Source organism: Scatophagus argus, chromosome 11, assembly GCF_020382885.2.
Source record: "Scatophagus argus isolate fScaArg1 chromosome 11, fScaArg1.pri, whole genome shotgun sequence".
NCBI lineage: Eukaryota > Metazoa > Chordata > Actinopteri > Scatophagidae > Scatophagus > Scatophagus argus.
This window is the reverse complement of record NC_058503.1, coordinates 2298760-2317853: the sequence shown is the minus strand read 5'-3', so window position 1 is coordinate 2317853 and position 19094 is coordinate 2298760. Positions and strand designations below refer to the sequence as shown.

At 39.2% G+C, this 19094-nt stretch overlaps 4 protein-coding genes across 6 annotated transcripts; all 4 read left to right on the top strand.

Annotated features, from left to right (window-relative positions):
- The first annotated feature begins 3213 nt into the window (after positions 1-3213).
- Positions 3214-4505, top strand: LOC124067360 (gamma-crystallin M3-like). 2 transcript variants are annotated; one of them, XM_046404663.1, is made up of 3 exons: positions 3214-3695; positions 3785-4027; positions 4129-4505. In XM_046404663.1, the coding sequence occupies exons 1-3, from the start codon at positions 3681-3683 to the stop codon at positions 4399-4401; spliced, it is 531 nt and encodes a 176-aa protein (XP_046260619.1). In that variant the 5' UTR covers positions 3214-3680; the 3' UTR covers positions 4402-4505. The 2 variants fall into 2 exon arrangements, with proteins under 2 accessions (XP_046260619.1, XP_046260617.1); XM_046404661.1 differs by lacking the exon at positions 3214-3695 and having other exon boundaries at positions 3711-4027.
- A 2629-nt stretch (positions 4506-7134) lies between these two features.
- On the top strand, positions 7135-8296 carry LOC124067359 (gamma-crystallin M3-like). Its single transcript, XM_046404660.1, has 3 exons — positions 7135-7485; positions 7585-7827; positions 7965-8296. Exons 1-3 carry the CDS (start codon positions 7453-7455, stop codon positions 8241-8243), a joined length of 555 nt encoding a protein of 184 aa, XP_046260616.1. The 5' UTR covers positions 7135-7452; the 3' UTR covers positions 8244-8296.
- A 5555-nt stretch (positions 8297-13851) lies between these two features.
- Positions 13852-14724, top strand: LOC124067358 (gamma-crystallin M3-like). Of its 2 annotated transcripts, XM_046404659.1 has the most exons (3): positions 13852-13890; positions 14022-14264; positions 14370-14724. In XM_046404659.1, the coding sequence occupies exons 1-3, from the start codon at positions 13861-13863 to the stop codon at positions 14643-14645; spliced, it is 549 nt and encodes a 182-aa protein (XP_046260615.1). In that variant the 5' UTR covers positions 13852-13860; the 3' UTR covers positions 14646-14724. The 2 variants fall into 2 exon arrangements, with proteins under 2 accessions (XP_046260615.1, XP_046260614.1); XM_046404658.1 differs by lacking the exon at positions 13852-13890 and having other exon boundaries at positions 13905-14264.
- A 985-nt stretch (positions 14725-15709) lies between these two features.
- Positions 15710-17268, top strand: LOC124067099 (gamma-crystallin M3-like). Its single transcript, XM_046404179.1, has 2 exons — positions 15710-16369; positions 16490-17268. Exons 1-2 carry the CDS (start codon positions 16193-16195, stop codon positions 16763-16765), a joined length of 453 nt encoding a protein of 150 aa, XP_046260135.1. The 5' UTR covers positions 15710-16192; the 3' UTR covers positions 16766-17268.
- The last annotated feature ends 1826 nt before the right edge of the window (positions 17269-19094 follow it).

Genomic DNA, 19094 nt, shown 5'->3' with positions numbered 1-19094 from the left:
CTCAGTGCTGTGATTGTGGCCCAAGGTGCATCTACTAAATACTGATTTGAAAGAGGTGAATATTTTTTTGCAGTTGCTTATTTTACATTAGATATTTTTAATTAATTGACATTACTTTGTAGAAATCCCTTTTCACTTTGACATTAATGAGTTTTTTTTGTAGATTTTTGCCAAAAAAAAACCAAATTATATTGACGATGATTTCATTTATAAAAACAATAAACGGGAATAACATCCAAGGGGGTGAATACCTTTTATAGGTACTGTATATAGCACATAAAAGACTGAGACAGGAACAGTGTACATGAAATGCTATAAGTGGCTGGCATATTGCACAGGGACATCTGCGCTGAATAAGGGCTGGTAGTCCCAAGGTCAGAATGGAAGAGACCTCCAAAGGTGGTTGAGAATGAAAAAACTAAGATTATGTGGGACTTCCAGATCTAGGCTGACAAACTGGTTATGGTGAACAAACTGGATACTGTGTTGGTCAACAAACAACAGAAGAAGAAAGTTGAGACAGATGTAGCAATCCCAAGTGACAGTAACATCAAGAAGAAGGAACACAACATGCTCAAAAAAATGTCAAAGGCTGAAAGAGGAGCTAGAAAAGATGTGGCGAGTAGAGGCAACAGTGGTGGAGCAGAGCATTCAGAGCTGTGACCTCCAAATTAGAAGAATTCAGCAGATTCCATTGGTCAGAAGGATATTTATATATATATACAAACATTTGTTTTATTAAAAGTCACATTTAAAATGTAGGTTAAACAAGTATACTATAACAAAAGTGAACAAGTGATATACTGTATGTCTATGGACAGGCCCGACAAAAGGTATACTTTTAATACATCTGTTAATACAGTATATTTTAACAAGTAAATTTTATTTCATGCACTTTTCTACTCTAGTGATGTAACATCTCTGTGATTACAGCCCGGCATCAGTGAGACATGGTTAGATGCAGCCCGGCTGACTGAATACCATGGCCAAGGTGTGGGTACTGGAGATGTTCTGTGGGGTCCCACTCACCTCCACCAGCCCTGCCACACTTGAGACTGTGTCTAAATAAAATGGAAGGAAATGCTTAATGTATTTGGTTCGAGTTATTTCAATGCTGGTCTTACAGTTTCCCTCGCCTCAGTAGCTACAATATTGCATCACAATGAAGCCACTGTTCTTTCGTTGATCAGTGAAGCTAGGGTTCTCCTTGACAGCCAGCAGTGGAAGTCACACAATGCTAATAAACAGCAATGCATTTTTTGACTTAAACTGATATTTGACCTTTTTTATTATTTATTTACTCACGACAATTTCACACTGCAGAACCAAAACTGTTCACACTGCCACATTTCCATTCAAGTTGCTCCCTTCTGAGATGCCAGCTAAGCCTATTGACAAGCACCTTGATCTCACACTCACAAATTTTGCCTTCTTTCCTGTCATCAGTGTTTCCATTTTTCCTTCCCTGATAGTCCAAAAGATGCTCCTTAACAATGTGAGATCTGCAAAAACGCCACATGTATGCACTCAACATGCATGTTGGGAGAAGACTTTTATAAAGCCCCAAAGATCAACATTTTCCACTATCATCTCCATTGATTGCTCTGGGAAAAACTAGCTAGTTAATTTTACTATCAACACCTGAGAGTTGGACAGGACAAAGAAGGACTGATGATGGATTTGCTGGAGCTGCAGCTGCATGATGAAAGCAGAACTGACTATCAGTTCAAGTACTGATGAAATGTAATTTAAATGTTATAACTATAAGGATAATTTAGTCTATTTAGGTGAACTTAAACCCATGTTATTATGCAATAGCTAGCTTGCAAAAGGCTTCAAAAGTAAGCCAAAATATTAGGCTGTTAACAAATGCTAACATAGCTGTGTACATGTGCACTTGTAAAAAAATGAGTGACAAACTGACACTTTTTCAAGATAGCGGTGCACATAGACGCAGCGGCCCGAAGCTCCCAAAACAGATGCCACGTTTTCCTTTATTTTACTTTTATGAACCTCACTTTAGTTAGAATTAGCTACAGCCAGGACCTGGGCTGGTCATAGGCCACCAACACATCTGCAGTGGCAAAAAAAGAGTGCCCAGAGGCTCCACTTCCTGAGGACCCTGAAGAAGGCTCAGCTCCATCGAATCCGTCATCACGTATTGCATAACAGCTTGGTGCTCCTCAATTTCCAGACTATAAGTCGCTACTTTTTGACATGCTTTGAACGCTGCAGCTTAAACAATAATGCGGCTAATTTATGGATTTTGCCTCAAGACGAAAGTGACATTGAGAGCGACAACGAATGAGAAACTGACAACGTGGACACCTGCGGCTTATAGACAATCGGCCTAAATAAGTACAAGTTTTTTTCTTTATAAATTTAGTGGGTGCGGCTTATATTCAGTTGCGCTCAATAGCCCAGAAATTACGGTACTCTGCTGTGCAAATACTGTTGTGCAAAACACTACTCCGCAGTGCAATACTTGAACTTGTGCAACAGTACTTATCGTGCAATACAATACCACTTTGCTGCTGTGCATACTCCTGCACCTTATCTTTATTTCTAAAACTGTAAAAAAAAAAAAAATCTTAGGTAGGTTTGTATATATGTTTAGATTTTTAGCTGCATATATTGTTGCACATTTTAGAATCTTTATTCTATTTAACTACTCTGCGCATATGTTGCCGCTCTGAAGGACATCTCAATGCACTTGTATAGTGACAATAAAGACTTCTAAAGATCTTCTTAAGACCTAAAGACCTTTCTTCTACCTTTCAGCCTTTTCCTGCCTGTATAGTTTTTTTTTTTTTTGTTTAAAGAAAAAAAAAAGAGCTTCCAGCACCTTGATTTTGGCTTGAAGTTTGAATTTTTGATTTTTGAATTTTGTCCAGACAGCTCTATACAAAGATGAGATAGACTGTGAGCTAGTTTCCACCATTCCTTACTCATGAATGAAGCCAAAGAAATTCTAAACAAAGAAGAACTTCCACTCTCTGAACTTCTGATTATGTAGGGGGCATTCGTAAGGGAGTCCAAAATGAATGGGTGCTTATGGAGCTACAGCCTACCAAAAACATCTACCAATTTTTTGGCTTTTTGTGTCTTTTTTGTCTAAAAGTAGTGGGAGTAATTTTGGTACAATGGCACCAATATTGAGCGGAAATGCTGTCCCTATAAGGGCTGTGGTGAAGCTAGATAGGACCTATAGGACCTTTGGGTGAGCAGGCTACCTGGAAGATTAAAAAAAAAATGGACCAACAAGCCCCCCTTACAGTCCCCTTCAGATGTTCATTATATATTGGCATGTCATACTGTTGTGGTCACACAATGGGATGCTCATGTCTATAAATTGTCCAGAGGGCCATACAGTCTATTTTGAAATGTGTTAAAGAGACTATTGTGTGTTACTCTGTATTGTTACTTCAAAAAATGGTCATTGTTTTGACTTGCCTATGGAAAAATCCATTCTAAAGTCTTCCAGGGGATGCAGTCACATGGAAATGTGACAAATACCCCTCAGCACTCTATAGGCCTCTATACCATGTTGCTGGGTCAGGGGTTTAGACAATGGGAGCCACAGATTCTTTGGGTTAGGTCAGGTATAAAAGTAACAGTTAAAACAGGACCACCATCAGTGTAGCAGCAACACAGTTCTCTGAAGAACTAACACAACTACAATGACCATGGGCAAGGTAAGCAAGCTCACTTCACAAACTGTATTTGATTAATGCATACTATATCAATATTATTTTTAACTTAAATGCTTTTGTCCTTTCTTCAGATCATCTTCTACGAGGACAGGAACTTCCAGGGTCGCTCCTATGAGTGCATGAGCGACTGCTCTGACATGACCTCCTACCTGAGCAGGTGCCACTCCTGCAGGGTGGAGAGCGGCTGCTTCATGGTCTACGACCGTCCCAACTACATGGGAAACCAGTACTTCATGAGGAGGGGCGAGTACGCTGACTACATGAGCATGATGGGAATGAGAGACTGCATCAGGTCTTGCCGTATGATCCCCATGGTAGGTATAAAACAGCATCTGTCATACCATAGTCCCATTAATGGTGACCATAAATCTTAATATGAAGAAAGTAATTTGCTTTTGTTTTCTCTGAAAAATAGCACAGAGGCCAGTTCAGGATGAGGATCTATGAGAGGGAGAACTTTGGTGGTCAGATGTACGAGCTGATGGACGACTGTGACAACATCATGGACCGTTACCGTATGTCCGACTGCATGTCCTGCAATGTGATGGACGGCCACTGGCTGATGTATGAGCAGCCCCACTACAGAGGCAGGATGATGTACCTGAGGCCTGGAGAGTACAGGAGCTTCAGGGAGATGGGCATGAGCGGCATGAGGTTCATGAGCATGAGGCGCATCATGGACATGTAAAAAGAGTTGTATAGAATATGTCTAATTAAGCCAAAATAATAATAAAACAATAATTTAAAAAAATGGTTTTGACAAAATGTTTCTCTCTGCTTTTTCTTTCTGTTTTTAACATTACCATAGTACAATGGAAAGCCATTTCCAGTAGTTTTTGTAGAGCACATAAAATTTATACTTATATATAATACATAATATATATAAGTATATACCTATACCTATACTAAATTTGTTTAAATTTAAAAAACATATTAGATATGAATGACAGAAAAGATAAGAGGTTGCATGTTTACTGTTGACCGCATCTTCTCCAAACACTGTAACACAAATATGTGAATAAGGTTAGCAACTTTAGTTTAACGCTTTTCAAGGTTTGAAGTCACTCCTACTTTTGATTTGTTACATTGTTTGTATCAGCATCAGTATTTTACTCTCAAAATCAATTAGTAATATAAATGAAAGAAAACAAATGATGACAATGAAGGATAAGTCTTTTAATGGAAACATTTCTGTTTTAATTATAGTAGAGGTACAGTTACACTATAACATATTTTCAAAATATGTTTTGAAAACATGGACAAGGTTCATTAGTGATGCACAGCAATACATTTTCAGTCAATTGGGAATTTTGGCAACAGATATTATTTTAAACTTCACCAGAAGATTTACTCTGAAGGATGAAATAAACCAAGTACAAAATAAAGGGGTGGTCAAGACTAAAAAACATTTTGTCATTTGTGCTGTGACTAATATGAGATTCAGACCCCACAAATTATAACAGTAGCATTTTGTCATTTAAATGGAATGCACCTTACTGTTTTGGGGGTGACCCTGCTGTATTCCTTGACAACAAACTTGGACAACTGACCGGATTACAAAGAGATTCAGTGGAAATATTCATGATTTCCAAAGCATGAGTTCAGTAAATTCAATGACTCCTTGAATGTTAATTTAGTGCCATGCCATCATTAGCTCAAAATTGCATCTCACCAAGAGTTCATGTATATTGTCCCGAGTATGAATACTTTTCTTGATCAGGCCTTTGCCGAACGTTTTGCTGAAAATACAATGAGTCTACTCAAAATATTAAAATCTAACTTGCTGACAAATTCACCAAGCACAATTATGCAAACCTTCAGCACAGATTCTAGCACCATCTTCAGGTGAAGTTACTCTGATTTCAAGAGATGTTGGGTTAGTGTTTGATTAGGTGACAAAAAATGTCAAAATTGTTTAAGTGATTGATTTTTTAAATTCACATTAAAACCAAAGCACACCACTGTATTTTTCTGCGTTTGTGTTTCCAACATTAGCTACTGTGATGTTGAGTTTTTGCATTTTCAGTATATTCTTAAATCCTGCCTACAATAGGCCTTTGCAGTTTAAGGCTACTTATAATATACTTGCTTTTGGTGTCTGGACTTTTTGTGTTTGAAGTGTGTCAAATAGAGGGTTGGTTGGTTCATTGGACTACTGCGCCTAGTTTTTGTCTTCCTAGCCCACAGTGAGTATAGCTGTATATGTATTATATTTTTTCTCAAATGTATCAAACTACAAAATATTCTTTCCACAAGTCCATCCATTTTCTATACCGCTTATCCATCAGGGTCACGGGGGAGCTGGAGCCTATCCCAGCTGACTACGGGCGAGAGGCGGGGTTCACCCTGGACTGGTCGCCAGTCAATCGCAGGGCCAACACACAAAGACAAACAACCACACACTCTCACTCTCACACCTAGGGGCAATTTAGAGTAGCCAATTAACCTAATGTGCATGTTTTTGGTATTGTGGGAGGAAGCCGGAGAACCCGGAGAAAACCCACGCAGGCACAGGGAGAACATGAGAACATGCAAACTCCACATAGAAGGGCCCAGACCGGGATTTGAACCTGGAACCCTCTTGCTATGAGGCGACAATGCTAACCACTGCACCACCGTGCTGCCCCTTTCCACATGTCAATAAAACAAAAATTCTCAACAACCAGACAATAAACAAAAAAAAAAAACACCTTACAAACCAACAAGCTTATTTATTTAACAAAGTTGTTTTAGATTTGGGAAAATACACATTCACTTTCTTTCTACTGAAAATAAATAAATAAATTTTCCAAGCTGCTGAACTGTTTAATAGTTTGTTAGAGAAAATGCACAGAGGGTTTGGACAACTTGGGGAAAATATGGAGTGAAATTAGGTTGAGTGAATTGTAAGAAGAACAAACAAATTAGTTGATTTGTTATTATGTTGATCTTTGCCACACTAAAATTCAACTTGGATCCTTTATTGTTAGCTGCTACCCCAAGATTGTTAATGACTGCTAAATATTGTGGGGTGAATGGCGTTCAAGTATTCTGAAGGAGGATACGCCATAAAAAGGTTGACAGCCACTGGCATAATTAAAGTACATATCACAGTGAGCAATTTCCTTAAGTTAATCACAGTTACTATGCTTTATACAAATGTTGTGACTCAAAAAAACAAAATGTTTAAGTATATGATTCATTTTTTGACATTAATGTTTGCAGATGTTCCTGAAAATAGGTCTTTGGCAATAAACATTAAATTGCTATTTATTATTTACATTTACTTTAAACTATATGCACATTTTGCATTTTCACAAATTTGTAAATGGTTTCATAACATGTATTCTACATGACTGAGTATATCACTGTATACTGTACTGTATTCATCTCTGTATAATTCAGTCTGTCAGTTGTGTAATTTATGCTGGCTATGTGTGGAGCCAATTTATGAGAACAAAAGTCAAATCAAATAGTCGCATATTGCATTGAATATTGCAAATAGGATGTTAGGAATGTACTGTTAGGAATGCTTCCTGTAATGAGAGAAAAGGCCTTTCTAAAGACTATGAGGTACCCAGTCCCTGAAAAAATGAACATAACCTCTGCATTCTATAGGCTTCAATAGTAAGTTGCTGAGTAAGGGGTTCCTCTGAGGGGGGGCACTGTTTTGTTATGTTCGGTCAGGTATAAAAGGAAAGGGTTAAACCAAGTAGGCAGGCAGTTTGGGAGCAAGAGCAACAACACATCTGCAGCTAACATGAGCAACACCAGCATGAACATGAGGGGCAAGGTACTTTTAAAAATCTTTTTGTAATACACAGATACATGAAATGAGAACCACATTCACCTCACTACATATTTCCTAACCTTTACAATTAACTTTTTCCAGATCATCTTCTACGAGGACAGGAACTTCCAGGGTCGCTCCTATGAGTGCATGAGCGACTGCTCTGACATGACCTCCTACCTGAGCAGGTGCCACTCCTGCAGGGTGGAGAGCGGCTGCTTCATGGTCTACGACCGTCCCAACTACATGGGAAACCAGTACTTCATGAGGAGGGGCGAGTACGCTGACTACATGAGCATGATGGGAATGAGAGACTGCATCAGGTCTTGCCGTATGATCCCCATGGTAGGTATAAAACGGCATCTGTCATACCATAGTCCCATTAACGGTGACCATAAATCTTATACTATAGTTTTGTTGACAACTCTCACAAATATCGATATAAGAAAAGAACTTTGTATTTTATTTTATCCAAAAAATAGCACAGGAGCCAGTTCAGAATGAGGATCTATGAGAGGGAGAACTTCGGTGGTCAGATGTACGAGCTGATGGACGACTGTGACAACATCATGGACCGTTACCGTATGTCCGACTGCATGTCCTGCAATGTGATGGACGGCCACTGGCTGATGTATGAGCAGGCCCACTACAGAGGCAGGATGATGTACCTGAGGCCTGGAGAGTACAGGAGCTTCAGGGAGATGGGCATGAGCGGCATGAGGTTCATGAGCATGAGGCGCATCATGGACTCTTGCTACTAAATGTTCAATGAATGTATCCAATAAATAAATACCACGAAATAAAGTAAATGCTGCACTACTCTTTGACTTTTGTAAAGATTATTGCCCAGCAAATACATGTAATAGGAGGAAGTGGGAAGCCATGTTGCTTTTGCTGTGGTGTGCACATGCAAAGCGTTTCTGGGTGTTATGGATTGTTTTTGAAGGCAAACATGCTGTAAAACATGACTGTTGGCATCAATATTCAAGCAACAGACATTTAAGTATAATGGATGATTGCAAATTATGATATGTTGTACACTAATGTTCCAGTATTTGTTGGATATTATCAGATATGCAGACATTGTCAAGAACCTAGTTCTGCATGACCTAATGGGACTGATGTCTCCTGTCACCACTCTGTTTGTACTTCTGGACAGAAGTCAGTTGGTATATACTTTTTAATTAATTTAAAATCTTAATTTTATGCATTCATGCAAGTATTACAAATCCTGTGAATGTAAGGCTTTGACTTGTGAATCTGTGTTCTCACAGGAGACAATGACAGAGGGCAGCCAGATGAAGAGAAGTGCCACAGGCCTGGAGGGCCACGGCTAGTGCTCATAGGAATAAATATATTCAAGAGATGTCCAGAGTTGGCTTTTGTCAGTTTTCACTCCTCAGCCCTTGGTGGGGATTTAAACTCAGCTTGCAGGGAAGCTTTTTAGAGAGTACAAACATGTGAAGTGGCAGAAAGAAGATCTGCAGCTAGGCTAGAAGGTAAAAATACATACTGCCTGGGCCAGCAGCCTCAGTTCCCAGGTGTATGCAAGGGATTCAAGAAAATCTGTGCTGGTCAGATCTGAATACTACCATACCTAATGGCCTCATTGTGGTTCCAACCAAGTAGAGTGTAGTAAGCGTGTTCTCTGTTCAGGTGGTGAAGTTCTCAGAAGAAAATCTGTGGCTGCCATCCACATCTGGGCATGGAGTGCTTAGCACAATTGAGCTTGTTGATGAAGCAGCCAAGGTGCACTTAAATCGTATCTCCACTGACCATGATGGAATGTCAGTCAGCATGAACAGGGCTAGGGCTTCCGTCGATGAATTGTTGTTCATTTTAGAATACTTAAAAGTTTGTGGCTCACCCAAAGAACAGGCTAAATTGCTGTATTTGTGGGTCATAGGTCATACAAACTATGTCCAGCTTGAGATACACTTAGTTAATGATGTCGCACTCACTCAGCCCCACCAATGTGTGCCTCCAACAGTACAAAGAGGTTAGAGAACACTTAATCCAACTTTTCAATAAGTGTCATCAGGATAGGTAATAGGGCTCAGAATCAGGATCATCAGAATCAGAATTCCTTTATTTATCCCCGAAGGGAAATTCTTTTTCGTACAAACATTGCACTTGCAGTATTCCCGACCAAGACCTCATTTGCAGTGTTATTTATCTGTTTGCACATAGTATTTTGCACTGTTACAGGTACTTTAACAGTGTCACTGCACTGTACAAGAATGTTTGTAATAAACAGAAAAGAATGAGCAATATCACTGGCTACAAGAAGAAGAATAGCCAGGCTACAGAGGGAGATGTGGACAAGGCCAATGTGTTCAACCAGTTCAATTCAATTCAATTCAATTCAGTTTATTTATATAGTGTCAATTCACAACAAAAGGTATCTCATGACCCTTTCCAATTAGAGCAGGTCTAGACCAAACTCTTTAATTAAATTGTAATACAGAGAGCCCAACATTTCCCCTTGAGCAAGCACTTGGCGACAATGGTGAGGAAAAACTGCCTTTTAGAAGGCAGAAACCTGATTTGTCTTATGTGTGTGTGTTGAAAGACAAGTCCTGATCAAAGCTAACAACTAGGTTCTTTCTAATGGTGCTGGAGGCAGGAGCTAGTCCGTTTTGAAAGGCTATATCATTAGCTAAAGATTGTCTAAGATGTTTTGGACCAACTGGTAGAACCTCAGTTTTGTCTGAGTTCAGTAGAAGAAAGCTGTGGGTCATCCAGGACTTAATATCTGCAACACAGGATTGCAGTTGTGTTAGTTGATTGCTTTCATCTGGTGTCATTGATAAATACAATTGGGTGTCATCAGCATAACAGTGAAAATTTATAGAGTGTTTTCTGATCACATTGCCTAATGGGAGCATATAGATTGTGAATAGGATCGGGCCAAGCACAGAACCTTGTGGAACACCATGGCTAATCTTAGTGTGCATGGACGAGTTGTGATTTACATGTACAAAGTGATGTCTGTCTGATAGATAGGACTTGAACCAGCTTAAAGCAGTTCCATTTATACCAGTTTGATTTTCTAGTCTCTGTAAAAGAATCTGGTGGTCAACAGTATCAAATGCAGCACTGAGATCCAGAAGGACAAGTACTGAAACATAGAACTGGTCAGAGGTCATTAACAAATAGTGGATAGAGGCGCAATTAGGTTGAGCGTGCTGTGCAATGAGCCTGCAATGCTATCAACAAAGTTATCAATGTCATGGCAACTAGGGGTAGTGCATGAGTCCCCTGACACACTGAGCCTGGGTACTAAGAATTGACGGAACTGCTTGCTTAAATTTGGCTATGGCATTATCAGATATCTAGTGAGAGTGCTTCTGCTTGGTTTTGTGCAATCGGCTAAAATAACATATGCTAACACAAGGTCTAGAGTGTGGTTGAAGCAGTGAGTGGGTTCATGCACACATTGACAGAGGCCAATTGTTTCTAGTATGGAATTGAATGCAGTCGCCAAGCTATCATTAACCACATCTACGTGGATGTTAAAGTCACCAATCATTATAACTTTATCTGATTTAAGGACAAGGCTTGACAGGAACTCCAGAAATTCAGATAAGAATTCAGAGTATGGGCCTGGAGGACGGTACAATACAGTAAATAAGACCGGCTGACCTGTCCTAGGTGGGATGAGGCAGACTAAAAACAAGGCTTTCAAATGAGTTATAGCCTGTGTTTGGTCTAGTAAAGATGGATAAATAAGAGTCGAAGATCACTGCAACCCCACCTCATTGACCAGAGCATCGAGGGCCATTAACGTTAATATGGCTAGGTGGAGTAGCCTCATTCAAGGAGACTTAATCATCCTCAGACAGCCAGGTTGAAGCATCTGCTTCTCCGCTGCCTTAGTGGTGAGTAGTACTTGGGACTCACAGGGAACGGTCTTAGCTCCATTCTTGTTGACACTATATATAGCGCACTTCAGATACAAGTCTGAGTCCTGCCACATACTGAAGTACTCTGATGATAAAGCTATTGTGTATTAGGAATAGACAGGAAGGGAAGTATAAGGACCGTGTGAAGGACTTCAGTGATTGGAGAAATAAGAACTGCCTCCTTCTGAATACCTCTAAGACCAAGGAGTTGTTGGTGGGTTTTTGAAGATCTAGGTCACCCATCCAACCAAACCTGCAAGTATCTGAGTGTACACTTGGATAACAAGCCGGACTGGTCGGCAAACACGGATGCCCTCTACCAAAATGGACAAAGTCGCCTGTTTTTCCTGGTCCTTCAATGTGTGCAGGAAAATGCTGCACGTTTTTTGCTAGTCTATGCATGTAATAACTCTTCGCACAACGAGAGGCCACTCACTCCATTAGCCTCATGTTTGGGTTGCCCCGATACCTTCCTGTTGATGCTTTGCAGGGTCAAGAAACAAGTACTGGATAGGAAATACATTTGGAAACTGCAGAAAGTACAGCCAGTTGAGGGTGGCCCTTCAAAAAGGATCCGCAGAGCCAGGTGTGTGGGTGCAGGTCCTGTTCTGAAACCTTGGGAGTGGAAAAATAATGCCCCTTCTATTGAAGTGATCCCTCCTAATGAAGATGCCGAAGTACACTCAAATGTGTTGCTAGAAGAAATCATATACATAGTTTGAACTGGTTGCTGGAGAGAGCAAAGTGAAGTCCCTAATGGGAACCAGGAGGTCTCAGAGCCTGTGGACATTGATGAGCCTGTTGTTGTTGCACCTTGTGTCAATGAACCTGTGTCAGAGCCAAAGTCAACTGTTCCTATGACTTAAAGTGGACCTACTAGAGACATCAAGGATATTGCACCCACTCCTGCACCTCTCCAGAGCCAGATAGCAATGTTAACATGCACTCAAACCCACATCCCATCCCCATGTCAGCAGGTAATGCTATCACATTAAGTTTTGATATTGCGCTGTCTCAGTTGTTGGCTAATATGGGTGATGTGTTATACAGAGAAGCAGTAAATGAAACTAAATGTGCCAGTCAAGTCAAACAAGGACATTGCCTTTAAGCAGGGTGGAAAATGTAGCCAGGTGGGAAAATGTGACTGTAATTATTAATGCTGCCATCTGACACTGCCATCTGACATTGCGAGTGCAAGAAACATCATAAACAACCTAAACGTTAGTTTTAGGTTGGATATTGTCATGGATTGTTTATATTCACTCAAACAGTTCTGAGCCGAAGAACAAATGCAGCTGCAGTTGCAACAGACCGTTAGCTGCTGACACAGTTGGCAAAAAACCCACGTTTTCAGAATAAAGTATGACTGTGACATTTAACAGAGTTGTTTATTCATGCATGTGTTAGCCTTAAAAGGATAAGAGAGCCTGTTGAACTCCCCTCACATATATCTCCTGTCTGGAGCTAGTCAGTGTAGTCAGGCAGTGCATGTTTATTTGTTTCAGAGGAGTGGCTATTGAGTGAGGCCTGAAGGTAGGGGAGTGATTTAATACATCCATATCACTGACATAATATAATCTCTGTTTCCTCACATTTTGTTGATAGTGTTCATTTATTGAATATTTTAAAATAAAATTCTGGCCATATCTTATAAATTGTACTTTCAATTTGGATGGGACATACACACACAGATACAGATACACATACACAACACTTGCTCTTTTACTTACTCACTTTTCAACTTTTACTACAGTCTGAGGTCTCAGTTGATTACTTTTTTGTTACAACAGTTAAGAAAATGCAAAATGCCATTTATTTGGAATATGTAAATGGTAAACAGTACCTCATCTCACCTATCTAGTGACATTAATATCAGAAACATGCAAACAATAGTAAAACTAAAGTAAGCACTGCTAACTGATTTTCAATAGCAAAAAAATGCACTAGCATATTGAGTGTACTATAATTTAATCATTTTAGGTCGGTCTTTGTCTTAGACTACTGTATGTTTTCAGTCTTTGACTAAGTTTGATAAATTATTGTCTACTTCAGCTCTAACTGTTTTTCATAATAAAGTCCAAATCAAATTCACAAGCGTGCAATAAATTGTTATCAAATGTTCATTAAAGTTCATCTTGAAGTATAACAAGTATTAATAGTATTGCAAGTAATAATCAATTCAGATTGTTAAAGTAACTTCAATTGAATGGCCTCTGGAACAGCATAGGTAACACACTGAAACAGGCTTTGTGTTTGCTGGTGAAAAGGAGGTCTTCGAGGGCCCAGTCATGTGATTATATAACACAGTAACACTGGTCTGCACAGCGCTCTATACCATGTTGCTGGGTCAGGGATTTAAATAATGGGGGCCCACTGAGTCTGTTGGGTTGGTCAGGTATAAAAGCAAGGGTTAAACCAAACAGGACAGCAGTGCAGCAGTAGCAGTGGCAACAGCAGCAGCTCACCTACAAGTATGACCACCACTGACATGAGCATGGGCAAGGTAAGCTTGTAATTTTAAACACAAATTACAAATTAATATTGTTATTTACACAGAATATCCAGTATCCAGACTTGTGAGGTCAAATTAGGTCTATGTTTTTTTGTCAACTAATTTATCCCTTGTTTTCCCAGATCATCTTCTACGAGGACAGGAACTTCCAGGGTCGCTCCTATGAGTGCATGAGCGACTGCGCTGACATGTCCTCCTACCTGAGCAGGTGCCACTCCTGCAGGGTGGAGAGCGGCTGTTTCATGGTCTACGACCGTCCCAACTACATGGGAAACCAGTACTTCATGAGGAGGGGCGAGTACGCTGACTACATGAGCATGATGGGATGGAGCGGTGGCATCAGGTCTTGCCGTATGATCCCCATGGTAGGTATAAAACAGCATCTGTCATAGCAGTTAACAGTTTTATTAAGGTTGACCATAAATCTTGATACTAAAACACTGATTTGTTTTTATTTTTTCCAAAAATAGCACAGAGGCCAGTTCAGAATGAGGATCTATGAGAGGGAGAACTTTGGTGGTCAGATGCATGAGCTGATGGACGACTGTGACAACATCATGGACCGTTACCGTATGTCCGACTGCATGTCCTGCAATGTGATGGACGGCCACTGGCTGATGTACGAGCAGCCCCACTACAGAGGCAGGATGATGTACCTGAGGCCTGGAGAGTACAGGAGCTTCAGGGACATGGGATACAGCGGCATGAGGTTCATGAGCATGAGGCGTATCATGGACATGTGCTAGACAATTTCATTTTGAAATAAAAATGAATGACAAAACAAAAGCTTGAACCTGTGACTTTTTTGTTCTGTCATGTTTGTAGAAATGATTTTATTGGAGTACATTGAATACATGAATAACAATAATAATAATAACAAAAATAATAATGAGGTGTCCGAACAAAGGATTAGAAACTAGTTTTGTGTAACTGTTCATGAAAATTATTTTTAAAAATATGACTTCATAGATACAACACACTGTAAAATGTACATTATCACATAAACACTGAAGATTAAAGAAACTTTCTTTAAAAAAAAAAAACCCTTTAAATACATACATTCTGCAACAGAAAAAACTATGAAATTTGTTTACATAAATCATGATTAAGCAAATCAGAATTAGATTGCAGCGGAATCGAGTTAGTTGTTAATTTTGTGGACATTTAGATTATGAATTCCATCTCTGTTTTGCATATAAAAAAATGACATTTGTGAGATTCTTAGCTCTGACCTCAGAGCAGTAGTTGTTAGTTCTGGACAGAGTTGGGCTGTGTCCAATACTATTCAGTATTCACTACTATTATTTTATTTAGAGCGAACCAAGTCAAAGTCTCTTTATGTTAGTAACAGCACCATAAAATACAATAAATACAATTCACACAACAGGTTACATCCATAAAGAGTATATGAGGTATCTACTTAAGATTCATAAACACTCTCCATCTAATATATAGATATATGTATATATATATATATATATATATAAATGACTATCTATTGAATATACTTTTGAATGTGATCATAAAGCAAACAGGTGTTTGTTGCAGTCTTTGCAGAATTTGTGCTGGCCTTTAAAATACTGCAAACTCCTCTTGCACCTGAGACTGTGTCTTGCAAGGCCTTTTTGTTTGACGTAGTTTACAGCGTGAGGCTGGCAACAAAGAAGATTCACATTCTGCCTTAAAGATAAATCAGACGTAGTTTCTATCTTACCTTTTCAGCTTGTTACTTTTAAGAGCTGAATCATATTGATAATATTAAAAGGAATCCAAAATGTAAATGAAAGAGACAGAAACCATTTGATCTAGAATGATAGTGTTTGTGAGAGAAAACATAATAACCCTTTCCCATCAGCATTCACAAACAGAAGGGCTAACATTGCATGCTCATGCTGACTCATGGCTTCCATACAATAGTGCCATTGATTGTTTGGATGTCACGTTAGGTATAAAAAAGGCTTAAATTCAGGATAGGATTGCTATAGCATCACTCACTGTATCAGCCACCATGCATGGCAAGGTAAGTTTATAATAGATACTTTACTATGATTTACTGTGTTTCTGTTTGCACACGGCCGGTTCTTATCATTGCTTTATTGCATTTATATAGTGTATTGTGCAAAAGAGGCTACATGGTTGCATTCTTCTAGCACTACTACAACACTAAAATAATGATTCCATTATGATAGCTGTTTACATGTGTCACAAACGCTCTGCTGGACTCTAGATCATCTTCTACGAGGACAGGAACTTCCAGGGTCGTTCCTATGAGACCAGCAGCGACTGCGCTGACATGTCCTCCTACCTGAGCAGGTGCCACTCCTGCAGGGTGGAGAGCGGCTGTTTCATGATCTACGACCGCCCAAACTACATGGGTCAACAATACTTCCTGAGGAGAGGGGAGTATTCTGACTACCAGCGTATGATGGGTTTTGGTGACTGCATCAGATCCTGTCGTATGATTCCCATGGTATGACACTCAGATGGCAAGAAATACATATCAAAATACAAAATGCTTATCTCATATGACCACTAACAGGAGCTTCCATCAAATGACTAATCACTATATATTCACAATGTCTATTAACAGCACAAAGGATCCTATAAAATAAGGATCTATGAGATGGAGAACTTTGGTGGTCAGATGCATGAGCTGATGGACGACTGTGACAACATCATGGACCGCTACCACCTGTCTGACTGCCGGTCCTGCAACGTGATGGACGGCCACTGGCTGATGTATGAGCAGCCCCACTACAGAGGCAGGATGATGTACCTGAGGCCTGGAGAGTACAGGAGCTTCAGGGACTTGGGATACGATAGCATGAGATTCAGCTCAATCAGACGCATTACTGACTCCTGTTAACAAATTGATCTGACACAAACATATGACCTCAGGAATAAAAGACATTTCATATTCAACATGGCATGTCGGGTATTTTCATTTATCGTATTTGTATACTGTATCATTTGAATACAAATTTTCAAAACATGATGGAAAATGAAGAATCTAGAAGAGCATTGTTGCTCATTGATCAGATCCATGGTCCTCTACTTTAGTATCAACCTTAAATGTTATTGTTTACAACCTCATATTTTCACCAAAAAAATATAAGGTGGAAAACATCTCCATGTCTTTTCTGTGAATTAAACTAAATGTATGGTAAACAAGAAATGCATGTGAAAAGCTTTATAATTAAAACAGAAGACATAGGCAGCATGGGATCATGCAAGTTGTTGTCTTCATTCTTAAACAACCGCCACTGGCAATGGAAATCTGTCTGGTGTGACCCAAGTGGCAATGTTCACAGACAAGGCAGATCTTGTTCATCCGGCCAAGTCACACACACACACACCTCTCTGACTGTTGATTTTTTAAGTCTCATCACTCCAAGCCGAGGGCAGACAGCAGGCATCGGCTGAGCTGGGACATCAGAGCAGACAATGGCTACAGGGTGGTCCTGACAGGCAGAGTTCCAGCTGTGGGAGCTATGCCGGTGCCTGTAGCACAGGAGCGGACATTTACTTTGAAGGCGTCAGCATCACTAATGCTGAAGAATATAATATAGATGTGAATAATATTATATTGTGGTGTGAATATAATGACCGAAGTATATTTAGAAAAAAGAGAAAGGCATAAATACCCCAGCCACAAAAAAATGATGAACTAATAATTCACTAGTGATTCGTTAATACAGTAATTCACAGTCTGTTCTGCAGTAACTCACAATTATCCTTGAATCATGGTTATTCAGAAATTACTGATTAATGTTTCAATTATTAGGTCATTCCTGATTGATTCTTCGCTCGTTTCTTCACATAGTAACAACTTTTATGTGTATTCTAGTGTTAAGTGTTTCCAGTGCACACATTCATATACTATTGTTACACCTCCATTTATTATCCAGATAAGACATGTGATTACGTCTCATGGCTTTCAGGGTTTTCCCCAATCACATGCAATCCTGAGTAGGTAACACACTCCGGTCCAGAGGGTGGCAAGATCGAAAATAAAGGCTATTATTAACCGGAGGTGGGTGATCTGGTAAGAAAATAATAATCAATTTAATCAGAATCACAATGCCCTGTAGACTGCATTGAGTGTGTTAAAACACTATATTGTATTAAAGCTTGATTTTTGGCACAAGCTCCCCATCTGCCATGTTGCTAGCTATAACTCATGTTGTGTGATTTACAATACATCACACAAGTAAGAGCCATTTGAAGTAATTCATTCAATCAGCATAGGCATATAATGACATCAGTCTATTGGTTTGTCCTAAATCCTGCAGTCCCTATGATTCGCCTGAAAAGTCAACTGCAGATGCCGTCAAGATCAGTTACAGTGTGAAATCACCCAACCAATGCTTAATGAGTTATTTATCTAATACAAATAAAAGAAAATTAAGTTTAGCTATCTAATTAATGAACCAGAAACTGCTTATTATAAACAGCAATTCTTCTGCCATTATCTCCACTTTTTAATATGACTTTGCTAATCTGCCCAAGACATGAAGTCATAAAGGCATAAAGTCCTTAATTGGAAAGTTGGTATTGTTAGCAGGTAGCATTATTAAGAGACAGCATGATTCATAATTTCATGGTCAAATCACTGCAGTGGGATCTCCTATATGATAAAAAATCTGATTTTACAGTTGTATCATCAGACTTCTGTTCCTGTACAAATTTGTGTCATAACCTTTCAAATTACAAAGTAACATTCTATACCTTACAAGTCCTTTGTGAACTGAAGTCAATGTTTGTTTTAATGCAAGCTATTATAGTACAGCAGAGAAACAAATTCCAAACTCCAACTTTCTCAAACTCATTTTCTGACACATTTGTCGGTATTACTTGTGAAGATGAAGACGAACCAGCGCAAACATTTTCTGAGGTCTCAATTGTTTATCGGTTTTATAATCAAAATTTATTGATTTCATCTAAAGTAAAGAAGAGTCAAGTGGTTACTTCAAAACTTGCTAAGAGGTTAAAGAAATAAACACAAATATTTATTGATATGCATACTCTCTTCATTGATATCAGTTCAAATTGTGAGTAAAAATAATGAAAAAGAGTTTAACACTAGAAACAGAATGATATAGTTTATCTGATCAATTTTATGCCAAATTTGAAAGATTGAAAGTAAAGCTATTTTTTTCCCCCTCTCACAATGATAAGGGGCTATTTGTGCTGTT